This window comes from Morchella sextelata, assembly GCF_020137385.1.
Source record: "Morchella sextelata strain SCLS chromosome Unknown scls_2, whole genome shotgun sequence".
Taxonomy (NCBI): Eukaryota; Fungi; Ascomycota; class Pezizomycetes; order Pezizales; family Morchellaceae; genus Morchella; species Morchella sextelata.
This window is the reverse complement of record NW_025408617.1, coordinates 3,270,461-3,284,880: the sequence shown is the minus strand read 5'-3', so window position 1 is coordinate 3,284,880 and position 14,420 is coordinate 3,270,461. Positions and strand designations below refer to the sequence as shown.

General features: G+C 49.7%; 4 protein-coding genes across 4 annotated transcripts; 3 read left to right on the top strand and 1 right to left on the bottom strand.

Moving 5' to 3' along the window:
• Positions 1–182: 182 nt before the first annotated feature.
• On the top strand, positions 183–1,959 carry H6S33_006113 (uncharacterized protein; the record flags this gene model as incomplete). Its single annotated transcript, XM_044837533.1, has 3 exons — positions 183–423; positions 832–1,835; positions 1,894–1,959. 3 exons carry the CDS (start codon positions 183–185, stop codon positions 1,957–1,959), a joined length of 1,311 nt encoding a protein of 436 aa, XP_044699422.1.
• Positions 1,960–4,858: 2,899 nt separating this feature from the next.
• H6S33_006112 (uncharacterized protein) lies at positions 4,859–5,809 on the top strand (the record flags this gene model as incomplete). The annotated part of the gene is made up of 1 exon (XM_044837532.1): positions 4,859–5,809. One exon carries the CDS (start codon positions 4,859–4,861, stop codon positions 5,807–5,809), a length of 951 nt encoding a protein of 316 aa, XP_044699421.1.
• A 3,711-nt stretch (positions 5,810–9,520) lies between these two features.
• On the bottom strand, positions 9,521–10,466 carry H6S33_006111 (uncharacterized protein; the record flags this gene model as incomplete). Its single annotated transcript, XM_044837531.1, has 2 exons — positions 9,521–10,103; positions 10,156–10,466. The coding sequence occupies 2 exons, from the start codon at positions 10,464–10,466 to the stop codon at positions 9,521–9,523; spliced, it is 894 nt and encodes a 297-aa protein (XP_044699420.1).
• A 1,460-nt stretch (positions 10,467–11,926) lies between these two features.
• H6S33_006110 (uncharacterized protein) lies at positions 11,927–13,797 on the top strand (the record flags this gene model as incomplete). The annotated part of the gene is made up of 3 exons (XM_044837530.1): positions 11,927–12,720; positions 12,812–12,955; positions 13,023–13,797. 3 exons carry the CDS (start codon positions 11,927–11,929, stop codon positions 13,795–13,797), a joined length of 1,713 nt encoding a protein of 570 aa, XP_044699419.1.
• Between the last annotated feature and the right edge of the window lie 623 nt (positions 13,798–14,420).

Genomic DNA, 14,420 nt, shown 5'->3' with positions numbered 1-14,420 from the left:
ACAGACCTAGCCGAACCCGTGGAAGTGGAGAGAACGAGAGAGAAAAACGTCACCCCCAGGCTTCCTTTGATCGCGGGCGCCCTTCTGCAGAAACAGAACTCTAGTAGTATCTAGTGATATCCGGGAGCGATAGAAGATAACCCGACCCGAGAGAGACTACCAGCCCAGCAAGCACCACGACGATGGCGAATAATACAAACCACCTACACCTAGACAGCAGCGACAACTACCACTTTACAAACCACGCACCACACAGCAATCCATACCGTTCCAACAGCAGGAATATGAGCGCGGCGGACGGATTCGTGACGACGGCGAGGGCCGAGACGGGCGGCGGTGGGATCAAGGAAGAGGAGGTGGAGATAACGGCGACGCAGAAGATGTTGGCGGCCTGTTCGGGGAGTCTGTTGACGAGTTTGTTGGGTGAGTAACGGCAATGCAATGTGATTCCTTTCTTTTCTTTGTTCTATTTTGTGTCTTCTTTTTCTTTTCCTGTTGCGGGTGTTGAGCATTGGAGGGTGCTTGCTGCTTGGGGTGGAGGAGGTTGTGCTCTGCTCTTATGCAGACCCGAGTTATTGCTCATGACGTATCTTGTTCACAACCACCACGGCTTGAGCTTTGGGCTTTGGGTGTTGCGATTCCCCTGGGCAGAGTTGAGCTCTGTTATACCCTTCTACCTTTTATCTTATTGCTATCAGCTTTCTTTCGAGCAATGCGTCCTGTATCAATTCCTATCAGTCGTGACTCTACGTTTACCTATCTACCCCCCGTCACTATATTTTCCTATATACAACTTTAGTACTATATCGAGGCCATGCTAACACCTCCTAGTAACACCTCTCGACGTGGTCCGAGTACGTCTGCAATCACAGCACCATACCCCCGCCCACCGCTCCTCGACGCTCCTCCGCTCCAAGATCCCCCTCACGCCCCTCACCTTCACCTCCACGACGGCCGCCCTCCCCCCCAACCTCGGCGTGACCGCCTGCTGCCGCGAAGTCTTCTGGCTCACGCCCACGCCCACCGCCTGCCTCGCCGCGGCCCCCTCCCTCCCCTCCTGCCAACTCACCACCCCCTCCCTCCCCTCCGCCGTGGCCCACCACCACCGCATAAACGGCACCTTCGAAGGCCTCGTCAAGATCGCCAAACACGAGGGCCTCACCTCCCTCTGGCGCGGCCTCTCCCCAACCCTCCTCATGGCCATCCCCGCCAACGTAATCTACTTCACCGGCTACGACTCCCTCCGCGACACGCTCTCGCCCCTCGGCCCCACCGCCGCACCCCTCATCGCCGGCTCCGCAGCCCGCACCATCGCCGCAACCGTCATCTCCCCCGTCGAGCTCTTCCGCACACGCCTCCAGGCCGCCGGCGCAGACCACACCTTCTCCAGCACCCTCGCCGGCGTCCGGTCCATGGTCGCCGCGGAGGGGGTTGCCTCCCTGTGGCGCGGGCTGGGCCTCACGCTCTGGCGCGACGTGCCCTTCTCGGGCGTGTACTGGTTCGGCTACGAGATGGTGAAGGCGCGGCTGCGGCGGGAGCGCGAGCAGAATTGGCACATGGGGGCGGCGCCGCTGCAGACGCTGCCGGGCGACCTGCATGCGGAGAGCACGTTTGTGGATGCGTTTGTGGCGGGGGCGGCGTCGGGGGCGGTTGCGGCGCTGCTGACGACGCCGTTCGATGTGGGCAAGACGCGGAGGCAGGTGGCGATGCAGGTGGGTGGCGGCGGGAGTATGCCGCGGTTGTTGTGGGGCATTTGGAGGATGGAGGGTGTGGCGGGGTTGATGAGGGGGTGTGTGCCGAGGATGTTGAAGGTGGCGCCGGCGTGTGCGATTATGGTGTGTTTCCCCTTTTGTCCTCTGTGTGGTTTGTGAGTGTGAGCTAACGGGTGCGTAGATCTCGAGTTATGAAGTGGGAAAGAAGGCTGCCGCGAGGATGAACTCTAGGAGTGCGTCTTTGTGAGGTGGCGGTATAAAGGTGCGGTACATAACAAAGTAGCAGCATGCATGCATCTGCAGCAGTAAGCAGTAAGCAGTAGTAGTGGGGTGGTAGACTTAGTTAGGGGTAGACTAGCTGGTTTGGCGGCGGCGGCGTCATTGCATCTTTTCCTTGTCCTCTCTCCTCTTGTCTTGGTCCTCTTCTCCGTTTGTTTTGTCCTCATGTACGAATAGGTTCTTCTCCTCTCCGCGTTCTTTTATCTGGCTTTTTTTTTTTTTTTTTTTTTCTCACTCTCACTCTCCTCCCCGAGCCCTTCCAGTTGTTCAGTTCTAAAAAAAAAGGCTATATGGCTGCTTTGTTTTTTTTTCTTCTTCGTTAACTATATTCTTTATAGCTGGGCTGGGCTGGGCTGGGCTGGGCTGGGCTGGGCTGGGTGGGTTCTGCATATTCCTTTTTTTTTTTTTTTTTTTGTCTGGCTGGCATCGAGCTCTTAAAATGCATCACTACATGTAGCTCATCTCCATCTTTGGCTTCGATCATAACGGCCGGAGAAACGGGGATTGGTTTTTGGTCCTTGGATCTTACACCCTTTTCTCGGTTTGTTTATGCTTTCTTGTCGATATTTGTTGTTGGTTTTTTTTTTTTTTTTTTTTTTTTTTGCAGGAGGAGGAGGTAAGTGGGCGAGGGGAGAGAGGGTGGTTTATATTTATATACATAGCTTATTTTTTTTATTTTTTTTATTTTTTTTTTTGCTTGCTTGCTTGCTTGCTTGCTTGTGGATACTTTTGTTTTTGGGATTGGGTTGGTGGATGGGGATTGGGGTGGATTTGGGGGGGGGGGGGGGGGGTGGAAAATGGAAAAAGGTGTAATATATATATAACTTTGGTTTAAATTTCTGTGTGTACGTGTATGTGAAGTGTGCGGTACCTATGTGATGAACGAAGGGTGGGTGGAGGAGGTGGTGATGATAAGATTGAAGATTTCCGCTGTCTGTGTATTATGGTCATAGATTATCACTCGTCTCTTGCCTCCTGCGCCGGGGGGGGGGGGGGGAGGGGCTTGGCCAGATAAAAGTTAGCGAGCTTTACACGGGTTGAACTACATGTATCCCTTCGTTTGTCCCGCGTTCGTTCCACTCAGTTTTAGCGTGATGTTCACCATGCAGGCTAGCTGTTATCAGGGCTGTAACGCTGGCCAAAATAGTAAGAATCTGCTCCAACTCCAAAGTAGAAAAGATCTGTTGATGGAGGAGGGGTGACGGGCTCACGGTGACTTTGCAAGAAAACTTGCCTAGCTGCTCCGCGAGATAACTGCCGTGCTACATAGATACGGCCGGAGATGTTATGTACGTAGAGATCGAGAGCGGAACGGAAGGTGTCCCTCCCCCCCGCGCGAGGAGGTGCCTGGTCGATCCGCGGAGAGATCACAAGTAGGCCAAGACACAGTACACACACCCGCACGGCCAATCTCGCAGGTAATTTACATAGAACTTGTTGACATGATCTCACCACAAAACTGGGATTGTTGGGGGGGGCTAGGAGTACTCACAGCCATGCTAGCTAGCTGAGGCCGGCTGGTGCTAGTGCGAGAATGCTTGTTTGTGAATCCATTCGGCTGTCTAAGCTACGTATGTATATGGTCGCCAGTTGCGGCCCGGTGGCTCTATCGTAGACTTCTGGCAGTGGTTTTATCGGAGATTTTCGGCAGTGCCTCTATGTACATAATCGGCGAGCGGCGAGCGGCGCGCGGCCCATCGATGGAGCTGCGATTGCCACATAGAGTTTAATTAGGGCTCGATTTCTCGGGAAAGAAGTAGTGTGGTCCACGAGCCATTGTCTCAAGCCTGTCCAAGCCCAACCCTTCACGAGGCCGGGCCGGCTCGAGCCCATAGGCCGGCTCAGCTTGAGCCGGCTTGTGAAATAGTCTTTTCATACTGGCATGAACGGGAAGTTTGTAGTGGCCGTTGGAGGGTACTAAAGCACAGTTGGAAGTTGCGGAGGTCATACATTTCGTTGTATATTCACGAAAATTTCAGTACTCTGGGAAAACTGTCTATATAAAGGCAGTTTTGTGCCCACCTCAACTGTTAGCAACAATGGACTCATTCACCATGACTGATTCCTTTTGGCTCGAGCCAGGCTCAAGCCCTCGAGCTTTTAACATGCAAGCCGAGCCCAAGCACTGATATCACAAGCCGGCTCGAGTCATATCAAAAATCGGGCTCGAGCCGGCTCGTGGACCACACTAGAAAGAAATGAGTACTTTAGGACTTAGATTCGCTGTATCGGCCGATGCCCATCATTAAAACCCTTAGAATTAAAATTTAGCGTTAGTCCCAGGACCAGAAACCACGAGTGAATCACTGAGTATCACTCGTTTCTGGCGTGGGGTTTAACCATCTTGGCGCTAGTATTCTAAAACTGGTGGGGCCAATAAAAACACTCACAAAATAACCTGTACACACGATCATTGAATCAGCCCATATTCGTTTAGCGCCGGGAATTTGAAACCCTTCCAATGGGAGGGTTGTCTTTTACTACGATAAGGGGAAAACAGCCTATTAAATAGTAAGTAAGCGCGGGGGTGCACAGTGTGCAGGGAAGTTCCTTGCGCGCATTAGTAGGAGTTTCATAAATCCCGTAGGCGAAAGACCGAAGCTGTGTAGAGAGAGAAAGTTACCGAGTTGTATCTCTACTCGCTCTGCTCGCTCACCCAGGACTCTCCACATCTCGGCAATTTACGTCACTGCGGCACTGCGGGTGTTGCCGAGGGTATCTCAGGGACCGATTAGTTTAGTACAGAGCTAACATATCCGCTCCAAAAACGCGGGGCAATTCTTCCCCTCCCCGACTATAAGAACCCACGCCCTCCAGCCCTCAAAGTGCTCTCCATATTCCCAAACCCTCTCTTCTCCATACCCATAATGTCCAACATAACACTCATCGGCGCGGGCACCATCGGCCTCTCCTTCTGCGCCCTCCACCTAACGCACCACCCAACGAGCAAGATCACAATCCATGACCCGCGCCCCGATCTCGCCGCCCACATCCGCACTCTCCTCCCTGGATATCTCCTCACCCTCTCCGTCGACGCCCTCCTCGCGTCCGGCCAGCTCCGCACCGCAGCAACCCTCGAGGAGGCCATCACCCCCGAAACCGACATCGTCCAGGAACAGGGCCCCGAGAACCCCGCCTTCAAGACGGCGCTCTGGCCGCGCGTGGAAGAGCTCGTCAGCAATGCCTGTCTCCTGTGGACATCGACCTCGGGGATCCCCGCGAGCGTGCAGAGCGTCGGCATGAAGGACCCCGGACGCCTCTGCGTGGTCCATCCGTTCAATCCGCCGCACATCATGCCGCTGATTGAGGTTGTGCCGTCGCCGCTGACGCCCGAGGCGCTGGTGCAGAAGGCTGTGGACTACTTTGAGGGCATACAGTACAAGCCGGTGGTGCTCCGGAAGGAGTGTAAAGGGTTTGTGCTGAACCGGCTGGCGTTTGCGCTGCTGAGGGAGGCGTGCCATCTGGTGCGCGAGGGCGTCACGGATGTGAAGGGGATTGACGAGATTGTTGAGAACTCGCTGGGGATCAGGTGGAGTATTAAAGGTCCGTTTGCGTCATATCATGATGGCGGCGGGAAGGGTGGGTTGGGCGCATTTGTGGCAAATCTGGAGGGGACGATTCAGAACTGTTGGGATGATGCGGGGACCTTGGGGATGCAAGATGAGATGCTAGGAGGCGGCGGAAAGTGGAAAGATGAGGTTGTGAGGCAGACAATGGAGGCGTATGGGGAGGTGAAGGAGCAGAATTTTGTTGTAAGGGATAGGGTGTCGAGGGATGTTATTAAGACTATCAGAGAGGGGAAGGCGAAGACAGATTAGCTAGGCCTCTTTGCATAATCGTTTGTATAAAACTAGATTTCATATGATATCTTACAAGAGCAAATGTCTTTATTTCGTTCTTTGGTGATTTCTCGGGGGTGCATCAACAATGAGTCCAAACCATCTGTAGCTATGGATCAAGTTAGTTCTCAATAACAAAAATACTCACCTGTAATACCTGACCCATCCCGGGTCTAAAACCAATGGTTTTGCCTGAGGAACAAAAAAAAAAAAACCATTCCAAGTCACACTCAATCACAAAAACTCACTCGTCTCAACCATCCATAACAACGACCTCAACCTCCCCATCCCACCTCCCTCTCCCACCTCCCTCCCACCCCCCTTCTCTCTTCCTACCGCCCTCACCCCCTCATACAACCGGCTAGCTTTCAAACACTCCTCAATCCCCCGGTCGGGGTAATCTCCACCAGGACTCAGAGATAACAGTCCTAGCGACCGGAGAGAAGGCCGACCCTATCACGTGATTTGTCATTCGAGACTTTTTTTCGGATTTCGGGCAGAATGGTGCCGGCGTGAGGGGTATATGAGCATGTTCTATCTAGCGTCATGTACCGCTAAAAGAAGAGAGTTTGGGGGGATGAATGAGGTTGCGTTTAAGTGGAGTTGTTGTAGGTAACCCTAACCCTTGAGAGTCATAGATTAGTACAGAGAATTCGTCAGTTTAGGTGGTAAAATTCGGCGTGGAGAGCTACTTAGAATGAGGTGAAACTAACTGTTTAGAGAAATGGGTGTGTGTTTTCCATTGAGGTCGAATTCACCCAGACTAGGTTAACGGCGGAGACGAGTGATAGATTATGACCTGAACGCTTTTTTTGTCAGCCGATGAGGACCAGTTCCTTGTTTGCTTGTTATAGGTATATTCGAATGTATAGAATAACATATATTCTTATACAGTGTCATCTTTAACGACCAAGCAGCGGTTTAGAGGAGCCATTTGACGAATCTGATGTCCTAACAACCTTCGAGAATGAGGGGAGAATACCTATGTGCCGTCTCTAGATCTCAACACGAGCCTATAGATGGTTTGTAGTTCGCGATCGCAAGCGTTTTGTAATTCGTGCGGCTAGCTACTAGCCGTGACGAGTTTATGATGGATTTTGGACTTCTTGAACCTGACAGAGATAGCAACATAAAGTGGTAATAGCCAAAATTAGAGAATGCAATTGCAGGGGACAGATCGTTAGTGATAAAGCAATGGCTAGTACAACTCAAACGTTATATAGAGAATGGAAGTACATCGAGATAATCGAGATCAAAGGGTGGGATAGCCAGACCTGAGGGCGTTAAATAGGTCATTGGAAACAGGCCTAGGTGGGACCCGAGTAGACTTGAAACGGCACGCCCAGAAAAGTACCGGATCATTCTGTATATATCGCTGCTCGTAAAGAATATCTTTAGACCAAGCTGTATTGTGGAGGATTTGTGGTCTATTACACCAAATAACTTTGTGTTTTTCCTTCTGGATCAAGGCCTGAACTGGACGAGGCTTTAGAAAATACCGGACCTCAAAGTCAAAGGTAGATGGGATTGATAAGTTGAGTGGATCGATCACGCTAGTTAATGGATGAGAGGTGTAGTCTGGATATCGTGTACATACATAAATATAATTAAATCGTTCCAGTGAAAGTACGCTACACGCGCTTACCCGGTCCAGTAGTACAAAGTACATGTATATATGAAGGGGCACGGCAGAAGAAGGCACTATGAGGCCAGAGAGGCGCCACATGTGCCACATAGCTTTTATAATATAATGCTATATATGTAGAATCCTTTCTACCATAGATCACCACTCTTTCCTCTCATCCCATCATTCTAGCGTTACAACAACCTGACACCGCGCGCGTGCTCGAGTCAATAGGGAGCAATTTTTAAGACAGGAAACCCACGGCCTAGCTATAGAGCTAGATCTGACTGACCCATACTCGAGTCATTAGTATCTAGGAATTGGGGTGGTGTTCCATGGTCCGGGAGCTCGCTTGGTACGCCTCAGCAACGACATAGACTAGTATTCTAATATCTGGTACAAGCAACTTGAGTCGCTGATGTGAATTTAGATGCCAAGTTATTCGATGTCCCTACACACTAAGACTTGCATCTTCTACCCGGAAAGAAGTTTGGACTAAGTGTATGCTCATATCTGCTTAGATAACATCTAAAGACGCGTAGAAGTCTAGTCTCTGGGGTTTCTTTCCGCTTGAGTCTCATAAGGGTGAGGTTCTCGATTCGGACGATGCGTTAACCTTCCCGCGGATTATAATGCATTGAGAACCTACAAGTTATAACCAGGTTAAGATTTTGACTCATACATGTAGGTTTGTCGTATCTGCATCGGACGATCTTAACGCAAAGCCCTAAATTAAAGGTATCTTGAAGACTAGCTAGGAGTGGCTAGTTGAATACATTGTACATACGTGTTAATAGGGGGTAACCAAATTTCCCAGGACTGTCCTGGTTTCTGGGGGATAACATATTTGATTGTGGCTCTGATTTCTGGGATTACAATTGTAGCTGTCGATAGGGGTTGGCTTGGAGCCAATCGCTAACCGCACTCTGAAGTATCCTTCTTCACCGGAACCCTCCCCTGGTATTTATAGTGTGTACACGCTTACCAGCATAAGAACCAGAAAATGCAGTTGCTCAGGGCAAGGATAATTTGTATGGAGTGGCGCCGTTCTCTCATACAAATAATCCCTGTTTCCGTTACTTTCATTTTCTGGTTCAATTGCTGGTAAGCGTGTACTTTACACATCACTACGTATACGCGTCGATCATAACCCCTCTCAATTCGGCCCCCACTTCGATCTATTTCTTTCCAGGTTCAAATTGCTCATTATATCAACTGACGTTTCAAACACAGTTCCGCAGCGGGTTTTGTCTCGTTATTATCCTGCATTCCTCCTTTCATAGGTTGTGGAATTTTAGAAGTACATATTCTATGGCGCGAGAAGGCATAGGGGGTAGGTGTGTCAACTTCAGAGGAACCTTTTTTGTATGGGAATTAGAGAAAATTCCACCGTTAGGCTAGGCGCTAGTACCATTATGTGAGTAGATCTCCCAACTTCTATAGATTGATTGGCTGCAAACGCCGAAGTTTACACACCTACCCACCATAGCTTCTCGAGCCATAGTTACCTCCACGAAATAGTGCCCGATAAAATATTGACATGAGTCGTGTAACCCCGGGTATGTGTGGCGTTAAACGTTTGGGCAAATGTTACCATGCAAGTGGCACACAACGTTTAGTATTTTGGTGTCGGCGTTTGTCTCGGCTAGGATCAGCCTTATGAAAACAAGTCTTATCTAACTTGTCCTAGTTTTGCAGGTTTCCGAAAACCGAATTTGGGACGCTACCAATATTCAGGATTGGCATGAAAATTCCCAAGGGACGCACACGCGTATTGGAAAAAGGGAATGAATTCTCCCTACCTAATGAAAACAAAGAAAACAATGCGATGACCCACATCTCTATGATACAATTCTCCAGAGGTAAAAGACAAAAGAACTCCTTAAATGCGCCGCAACCTTTATGCTAATACCCTCGCAATCCTGCGACCTGCCATGACGTGATCAACAACGCCCGTAAACATCACAAAAACATTGATTATATTCAGGGCAACTTCAAAAACACGCAGCTGAGTCAGTTTCAAGATAACCAGGATCATGGTTTGGAGCAGGGAATTGCTTCTAGACTTACAAAACATTAGACTCGCCAAAGATAATATGCCACATATACTCCATGATTCTCCCGCTGGTTGCATTATCCAGGGGTGTGGTTAAAATCCAATTCCGGTACTGCTCATATTCGGCCTTGGTCCGCGCTAGTATCTGGTCTCTACTAACAGCAAATTGTGCGCAACATGCAGCACCCACAGTCTCTGGAACCGGCGGACTCGTAGAAGAATTTCCAAACATGGCTTTCCATGCGATGCTATAGTCGTGCTCCGCTGTTCTATCTGCGTCTGTATTCCGGAACGGCTGTATTTCATCCGGGCAACCCGGAATCCAATTGCATCGCAGGTTAACATAACCCCTCTCCAGAACTGTGTCGAGACGAAGTTTTTTAAGCGATACAACATTAGAGTAGCCTTCGGCGTCGGTATGCCATGCTTTTGGGTAGCCATCTTTATGAGAATGGACAAAGGCGCTGACTGGGGGGAGGTTATCATAGAAGTCGATTATATACGACAAGTAAACCATAGCCTCATTTCCCTTATTCTTTGGAGGTTGTAACCTGGCGGTAGGATCATCAACTTTATATATGACTGGTTCCCAACTATCACCCAACGTTAGTTTAATAATCGCGAATTTATGGAATGGAAGCCTACTCTGCAAGCTCATGGACCCATTCTGTGTTCTCTTTTTGGAGCTTTGCCATTACGACGGCATTCTTCGTTGGTGCGAAAACATTCTTTGGTGCGGTCTCTGGCGGCGGTGGTTCCTTGAGGACCTCGTTTTTGGCCCCCGGAGGAGAAACTGGAGCTGGCTCAGCGACCTTGACGATTTCGCCGCCTGAAGGTGTAGTATGAAAGAAAGCACTTGAGATTCCCAGGTACCAATGACCAAAAAGTAAAGAAAAAAAGGTGAGTCCAAGTAGTGCAAAAGCCCAACGGTTTCGTAGCTTTGGTAGAGGAAGCATTTTTTAAAGATCGATAGATCGGTGTTGAAGGGAGGAAGTCGGTAAAAACGGATTTCACTGCCAGTAATAAGGAGATGGAATTACGCGACAAGGCTCCTGTTTTATGAGGGGTCATATTGTGAGACTAAAAACAATGCAGCGCTTGTTACCAGGTGTCGGGATCCGGCATCACGACGAAACAGGGATCTTTCAATACCGCCCAGCTATGACAAAGCTGTGAATGATAATATTAGTTGAATGTGGGCTTCTGAGACATCTCGATTTAGTAATCATACGTTGTGGCTGGTGCCTTGCGATTTGCAGTATCCACATCAAGCTGGGTATCTCTTGATTGGAGCCATAGCCTTCGAGATGCTAACATGCCTACAAGTCATGGGAAAACAAGATATTCCTACAAGCCGTACCCAAGGGGGGTTGTTCATCCCAAAACGTATATTTGAGGCTGTGCTGGAGACTCATATCATTGGAATGTTGGTCTGAGATATTATGCTATGGCCAGTGCCCTCTGATGCTACAAGCATGATACAATTTAATCTCACTGTTATCTCCTTGCTCAATTAACGTTATTCTTAGGTTAACTAAATGCAATTCTCATCCCGTGGATTAGTATACACCATGTCGTATCCACTTCATGCAGCACGGACACCGGACCTTCAATTCTAGATACCAAAAGGTATAGTAGGTATGGTCTCAAGACCCACTAAGGAAACACATTTATAGAAATACTAACACCTGCTGGTCCAAGGCTTAGATTCTCTTTCTAATTAAATCGAACAATTACTAATACTTTATCGGCTTCAAAAAGATAGTATTTCTGCCTATATGTAACGGTAAAAAAGTAAATTTGAGAATTTACTATCCCAAATAAGTAAGCGGTCGCCTACATGATTCTTCAGGGCGAAAGCCCTGCTAGATATCGCTCACCTCATGGGTACTCTCTACAAATTTCTCAAGCTTCCAAATCAACGCTGATCGTCATCCACTTCCAAAAATCCATGAAAACCCTTCGGGTACAATTTCTTTACCTCAATGTGCTGTTTGGAACATAATGTCTCCGAAATGTAAAACGCGGTACTCGGGTCTAGCACTGGCAACAATCTCTGGCTCGTTAGCCAGACCCTAGGCCTGGAAGGTTTGCTTCTATGCGAGATTGAGGCTTGGGGGAATTTCGAAACAGCAAGTTAATAATCCTAGCCGCTGAAGTTGATAGCATGCACATGGGCATGGATGCATGCATACCACGAGGGAACTCTTGTTCCTATTCAAATTGCATAGACAATGGATCCTGGTTTTATTGCGTTGAGTAGTTACTTAATATTACTTGCCCATCCCTCAGTCGCTTATATGACCAGTGCTTAAAACTTCAAGGCTTTCCCTCCCTTTGTTATTTTTGCACCTTTAGTAGGAGTTGTATTGTACTGCATTTGCAGCTTGGGCATCTTTTTACCTCATCCAAAAGCATGTTTCTCACCAAGCACTGCTTCTCAGCAGTATCAATATCATTGACCCTCCTCTCCCTCCTCCCGTCTCTAACCACCGCAGAAAACTGTAGCTCACTCCCCCTCGCAATTCCAATAACAAATGTCACCCTCTCCACTGGCTATATCAGGCGTGGAATCGCCGCATCACTAGGCACGCCCGCCCAAGACTTCTCAATGCGCATCTCTACCAGCCTTAACAGCACCGTCTTCACCACATCTACAAACTGCGTTGACAGCTCTACCAGCACCGAGAACCGCTGCATCATGGTCAAGGGTGGTGTCTACGACCGCGACAACTCAAATACTTGGTCTGGGCCCATGACGAAGCAGGAGTTTCTCAAAGTCGCCGCCGCAGACACTCTTAAGACCGTCGATACTCTCGGCGAGGAGACGTTCAAAATCGATGGCGTGACTGTGACAAGCTTGCCGATTGGCGTGGAGGATGGTACGGATATAGGCACGAGCTCTCTTGGGCTCGCCATGAACTCGAGTCTGGTGGATGCGATGGTGGACGCGGGGGATATTCCGTCGAGGATGTGGGGAGTGGATTATGGGTGGGTGGGTGCAACGTCGGATACGTGGGCGGACGGAGAGCTGGTGTTGGGAGGATATGATAAGGCTAGGGTGAAGGATGATAAGCTGTACTCGCAGGCGTTTCCGGCGAATCTGGCGGACTCGGATGGGTGTGCACTGATTGTCTATATCACGGGCATCACGATGAAGAATAGTACGGATAGTCTGGATCTGATGGAGTCAAAGGGGGATTCTTTGAGGTGGGTGAAAATCTAGTTGTTAGGATCATTGACTTTATTTGGAGTTTAGCGGGAAGTATTTGGGGGAACTAATGGCTAATGGGAATTATAGGGCATGCGTGTCACCCGACTATGATTTGATGACGATGCCCTACGACTTGTTTACAGTGTTCAACAACGCAATGAACGGCGTCTACGACAACCGTACCACCGGTGATTTCTACCTCTGGGGTTTCGAATCCGACAAAGCAAAAGGGTAAGTCTCAATCTCAATATCAATGTCCAAAACCTATATAACACACAACTCACTAACCTACCCTTAGCTACGATGGCGATATGGAGATCAAATTCTCTACGGGCCTGACCGTGACAATCCCCAACCACCAGTTGATCCTTCCCTACCGCGACTACGACAACGATGGCAAGCCTTACATTAAAAACGCCAAACAAAACGTTCTCATGATCAACAGCCTACAACAGGTAAACCAAAACGATCTCCCGCTCCTCGGCCTCCCCTTCCTCTCCTCGGCATACCTCGTCGTCGACCCCGACCAGGGCAGATTCCTCCTCGGCGAATCCCAGCGCTCAACAACATCCAACCTCGTCGCCGGCTCCCTCGACCTCTGTCCCGCCAACGCCGACTCCACCCCCACAGGGATCATCAATAGCCCCTCATCCACATCCACGAGCTCCATCTCTGCATCAGCAACAAATTCGACATCATCCTCTTCATCCTCGGGCGCGGTCATCGGCGGCAGTATCGGCGGTGTTGCCGCTGTGGCGATCATTGGCATCCTCGCATTCGTGTTTTGGAGGCGCTCAAAGAAGCAGAAGATGGACGAGGTGGAGAGCAGCGGCGCGACCGCCGGCGAGACAATGCATATGGTGAGCGTGCCGCCGGAGCTGGACGGCAGCTCGACCTCCGGAAGTATGAATGTGGCGGGCGCGGGAGGGATTATGGAGCACTATAAGCCGCCCGCGGTGTCGTATGAGCTGCCGGAGACGATACATGAGCCCGTGTATGAGGCCGACTCGAACCCGGTCTATTACACGGAACAACCACAGCAGCAGCAGAAGGAGCAGCAGCACGCGAAATGAGCGGCGCCGCTTGCACTATCCTTTATTTTCTTTTCTTTTTGAGTGTATATATTTTGGAGCGTGACTTATGTAGGTATCTATGGATTAGCGAAGTAATATGAGTTATAGAAGTATATACATGTAGGTTGTTTGAAAGCTTGATTTGCTATTGGGATGTATAGTACAGAGGCGGGGGACGAAGTACAGAGCGGGCGGGTTACAGTGCGTCGAGCGCATGCAATACAGTAATGAACAACGAAACATAAACACCAAATGAAGCCCAATCTACAGTATCCAAACCGCTCGCGAACTGCGAATGCACGCGGTACGCACCTCGAAACAAACAACTGTATTCTACCCACCACATCATGGCCACCCGACCAGCCAACACTCGGAACACCCGGCCGGCTGCTGCCTATGAACCCGCACCAAGTATCCCCATTGCGTGGACAATGTGGGGGCCTAAAACTGCAGCATCTGTACTCTACCGGGTGCTCTACCGGGTGCTCTACATATGGGTATTGCCATCACGTCAGCAGACACATTCCTCCAACGAGCCTCATCCCACGTATAGGCCAACTAACCCACTACTGTGATAAGCACTGCATTGGTGCTCTAGAAGAGCTAGCTAGCGAGTGTTTATA